Below are 4509 nucleotides of genomic sequence, written 5' to 3' on the forward strand. Positions count from 1 at the left end.
CGTGCTTCGCCAGGGATGGGGCTGCCACCTCCCGTCCCAGCGTGTAACTGCGTGTGCGTGTCCCGGCCCTCCCTCCCCTAGTTCTGCGAGGAGTTCAAGGAGAAGTGCCCCATCTGCGTGCCCTGCGGGCTGAAGCTGGCGGAGAAGACGCAGACGGCCATCGTCCGGCACTTCGGCCTGCAGATCCTGGAGCATGTGGTCAAGTAAGGCAGCTCCTCCCGAGCCGGGGAAGGGTCCCGGCCTGCCGCCACCCAGCGTTGGCGTGAGACCTGCGCCCATTCCAGCGCTTCCCGCCCCAGGGAGGCACTTTCAGGACGCAGGGAGTTTGTTCTGCAGCAGAGGGCAGTTGCAGTCCTGCTCTGGATTTTTTTCGTCCTCTGTAAAAGAAGGAGAGAAGAGAATGGCTTTCAGGCAGGTTGGGAAGGTGAATTCACTGAGCTCTAAGACACGTTGACATCACAAGATGAAAATAAGTACAGTGGGTTACCAGTAGGTCTTTGCAGTGTTCTGTCCTTGGCCCCCTGCTAACAAAGAGGCTTTGTATTAGTTCAGTTCTGAGATTCCTTTCTCTGCTGCCTCTACAGACCTGATGCTTTGTGCTTTTGCTGCTACTTCTGGTGTCTGTTGACTTCGGTGGGGCACATCCATTTGCCAGCAAGAGTTTTAACTCAGCCTTTTCTTTCTGGGATTGGGTGCTGGCAGAGGCAGGAACTGTAGTGTGTCTAGGTAAAGAAGTGATGGATCGTTGAGGATCAAGTCAGAGATCTTTACAAATGTTTTGACTTGGTGTCCTTTTTGTTTGTTTGTTTATTTTTAACAGATACCGCTGGAACAATATGCCTCGCCTAGAAAAAGTTTACCTAAAGAACAATGTTATGGGCCTCATATCCAGTGTAAGTACCTCCTGCACCAGGCTATTCTCTGAAATGTGAGAGCAAAAGGAAAAATACTCCAGTTAATTAGCACGGAGGATCCAAATTCAGTTTTGCATTTCATTGCTTTCTCACTTTGCGTCTCTGGTTGTTTCAGTGCTTTTCTCTGTCTTGTCAGGTGAATAGCCATGTTACCTCACATGGCAGGAAGTTGTGAGGCTTGTATAACATATATAAGGTACTTTTTCTTGTCTTAGGAGGCAATTCAGTAACTATGGATGTTCTTATCCTTTGCAAAAACACTAAAGTCATTATCTTAGTTGTGTTTTCTCTGTTGTTGTGATTGCTCTCATGACCAAGTGACCTTCTTTTGAGAAGAATCCTTGTCGTTCCCAGAGTTTATTAGCTATGGATGCTTGGGAGTGTAGGAGTGTCATCTAAGGTAGCTGCAATGAAGAGCTGCCCAATGTTGTGTTTTGTTTTGGTTTTAGTTTCTGTGGTTTAGAATGTTTGCAAACACTGTGTTTCCCAGGTCAGAGTTACAAATGCCTGAGGCTTGCTGTTTTGTGTAACTCTGCCCCCTTCCTGTTACAGGGAACTCAAAGTATCCTGGAGGAGGAAAGTCACATTAAGGATGTGCTGTCTCGCATTGTGGTAGAGATGATCAAGCGTGAGTGGCCTCAGCACTGGCCTGACATGCTAAAGGAGCTGGATACCCTCTCCAAGCAAGGGGTATGAAACACAGCTGTCTGTTCTCTTTTGCTTGCTCGTAGTATGGGGTTCAGTCAGTCTTCTGTCATCCCGCGGAAAATCTAACTCCCTCATGGTCAGGTGAGACAGGCTGGTGATGGACTCAAAAATCCCTGTAAGATTAAGGTATTCTGAGATGGCTCTATCAGAGAGAGAGGGCCATCCTCCTGTCTTATTTTCCCAACATGTGACCTATGTCTTCATGCATGGTTGCTTTCTCTCCACATCTTTGAGCTAGTCTCTAGAGATTTTAGTGTTTGGACTATGCTGATGGAGTGTATTTCGCTTTGGGACATCAGGAAACTCAGACAGAACTGGTGATGTTCATCCTCCTACGTTTGGCAGAGGATGTGGTGACTTTTCAAACTCTGCCTACCCAGCGGCGACGAGATATCCAGCAAACCCTCACCCAGAACATGGAAAAAATCTTCAGCTTCCTACTGACTGCCCTGCAGCAGAATGTCAGCAAGTACAGACGCATGGTGAGAGTCTCCTTCCCTTGGGTTTAGTCTGTTTAGTCCTAAATGCCGGAGGCATTTAGAAATTGGGATGCAGCTCCCAAATTGTTGGGGAAGCAAGTGCAGAAACTGAAATCTCTGTTGCTGCCGCTCTGAGGTAGGGATCTGCTGCGGCCTGGGAAGCTGGTGCTGATCAGAGAGACTGAATGCACAAGGCTGACAGTGTTAGTGTTGATACTTTGATTTTGCTAGCGTAAATGGCTTGAGATGCGTGCTTCATCCGTACTGTTGGAGTGCCTGCTGGCACGAGGGGTGTACAGTTTAGCAAAATGTAGGTGTGGTTGTGGCAGAAACAGGTAATTTGGGGTAGTTTATGTAACACACAGTGGTTAAGAGATGCCATCCAGGAGTCGTGTCTGCTCTCTCATGCTGCAGAGCTACATTTGAGGTGATGCACCAAAATGTGTGAGTTTCTGATGTGTCAACATGCATCTGGACCTCTGGTCCTTTTCTCCAAGAGCTCAAGTCAGGAAGCCCTTTTTTTTTCAAGTTTTAGTGAAGAATGTGCTTCTGTTTTTGTGTAATGAGACTTTTTTCTTGAACTCTTACTTAGAAGCAGAGATGTGCAGGTCAGTCACAATGGATGGTGAAGGGGAGTCTACCCCAGTCTGTTCCTGTGAAAAGGAAGTGGATTTGAGAGTGAAGCACAGTTGAGAAACAAAACTAGAAACAAGTTGCTTAGTTATATCTCATATTCTTTTTTTCCATTAATTAAAATCTAGAGTTATACTAAATGTGAAACTGGGAAGGAATGAAGAAGCCTTTCCTACCTGACTTCTGTACACTTTTCTGATGCACTGTCAGGCTGAACAGCCCCACTCTGTAGAGCAGCCAGTTTTCTGTGCAGTTCATGGTGGTGGGAGGGTGACCCTGGTGTGTTTTGTAGTCTGGTTGAAATGCATTTCTAGGTAAGGTTTGCATTGCAATGCTTGAGACTCTGAAGTGTGGCTGCTTCTGCTAATGGTGGAATCTTTCTGATTGGCAAGGTTGGAGCACCCCAGGAACAAGAAGTCCTCACCACTCCACAGGTTAGCAGATCTTTGGGATATATGTGAACAGGGTCAAATCTGAGGGTTGGATGTTCACCTGTCTGCACACAGACTGGGGGAGATGATGGGCAGGTCCCCAGGACCATTATTATGTGCTATGCTTCTCAGTATGATGGATTAATAGACAAACATGTTTATAAGGTGGGTCATTTATGAAGTGTTTGGGACAAAGGCTGATTAACTTAAAATCACTGCAATGAGTAGTCCAAACCAAATCTTTGCAGTGGAAAGAAATGCTTGTGGTGTCTTTGCATCTGAAAAACAAATCAAACCCGAGTGTCTGAGGGACTTGTTTGCATTAGGCAAAAAGATGGTACACGCAGTGCATTGTTTCTGTTAAGTGTCCTAGGCCTAGGAGTCAGGCTGTAAGTTGTTGCTCCAGCTCTCTGCAGCTGCCTTTCTGACCATGAGCAAATCATCCTTGCAGACCTGAATCTTTAAAGCCACCAGCATCTTTTCAGAGTCTGGCTTTTGGGTGTAAGGTGCTCTTAAAAAGTCAAAAGTTTCTTCCCTGGAAACCTTCAGAAAGTACCGAAATGCCTTTCCTTCTTGTCCCCTGGGTCTCCCTGGTACCTGCTGACTGGAGTGTTACCTTTTGGATGAGAAGAGAATTGTTGGCTTAACTTGCAATGTAGAGTCCTGGTTTCTTACCTCTCTGGAGGTGCAGAGGTGACTTTGTTGGCTGCAGCAATGTCCTGAGTGGGAGACTGTGATACAGCCTCTTTTTTGGCTGCATCCTTGAGGAGAACCCTGTGCAGCCGTGGCTGGGTGGAAGTGTGTGCTGTAGCTGTTCGCTTACCCTCTTTTGTTTTCTTTTTCAGAAGACTGATTTGGCTCAGGAGCCAAAGGTGAGTGGAGCTATGTGGGAGTTAGCTCTTTGGTACTTCTTAGGAGGAAGGTTACTTAGAACTAGGCTATTCCCAGGCTTTCAAGTCTATTGCCTGCAGTTTCATACAGATGGATTTGTTCACTCATAGTACAAGCCCCTTGAGAAGAGAGAAGTGAGGAGTGGCAGCAGAAGGGTCCAAGTCTCTCACTTTGTCAGGGAGTTCTTGGTGCTGTTATTCCAGGGAGTGGGTGGCTTTAGATGGGAATTGATGTTTTTCTCTGGTTCTGACCTCATGCCTCCTCTCTGTTCACAGGCCCAGGCAAACTGTCGTGTGGGGATAGCAGCACTCAACACTTTGGCTGGCTACATTGACTGGGTAGCCCTAAGCCATATCACAGCAGACAACTGCAAGCTCTTGGAGATGTTGTGTCTGCTCCTAAATGAGCCTGAACTCCAAGTTGGAGCAGCCGAGTGTCTCCTGATTGCTGTCA

The 4509-nt window shown here is 46.9% G+C and overlaps 1 protein-coding gene across 1 annotated transcript in view; it reads left to right on the plus strand.

Moving 5' to 3' along the window:
- Positions 1–15: 15 nt before the first annotated feature.
- The window catches only part of XPO5 (exportin 5), a 28755-nt gene continuing 24261 nt past the window's right edge, over positions 16–4509 (plus strand). Inside the window, exons 1-8 of the mRNA XM_017744973.1 lie at positions 16–51; positions 82–203; positions 821–893; positions 1467–1604; positions 1922–2104; positions 3127–3168; positions 4011–4037; positions 4332–4507. Coding sequence (XP_017600462.1) covers positions 16–51; positions 82–203; positions 821–893; positions 1467–1604; positions 1922–2104; positions 3127–3168; positions 4011–4037; positions 4332–4507 — 797 coding nt within the window. The remainder of the gene's footprint in view (positions 52–81; positions 204–820; positions 894–1466; positions 1605–1921; positions 2105–3126; positions 3169–4010; positions 4038–4331; positions 4508–4509) is intronic.

This window comes from Corvus brachyrhynchos, unplaced genomic scaffold (genome assembly GCF_000691975.1).
Source record: "Corvus brachyrhynchos isolate BGI_N302 unplaced genomic scaffold, ASM69197v1 scaffold70, whole genome shotgun sequence".
Taxonomy (NCBI): Eukaryota; Metazoa; Chordata; class Aves; order Passeriformes; family Corvidae; genus Corvus; species Corvus brachyrhynchos.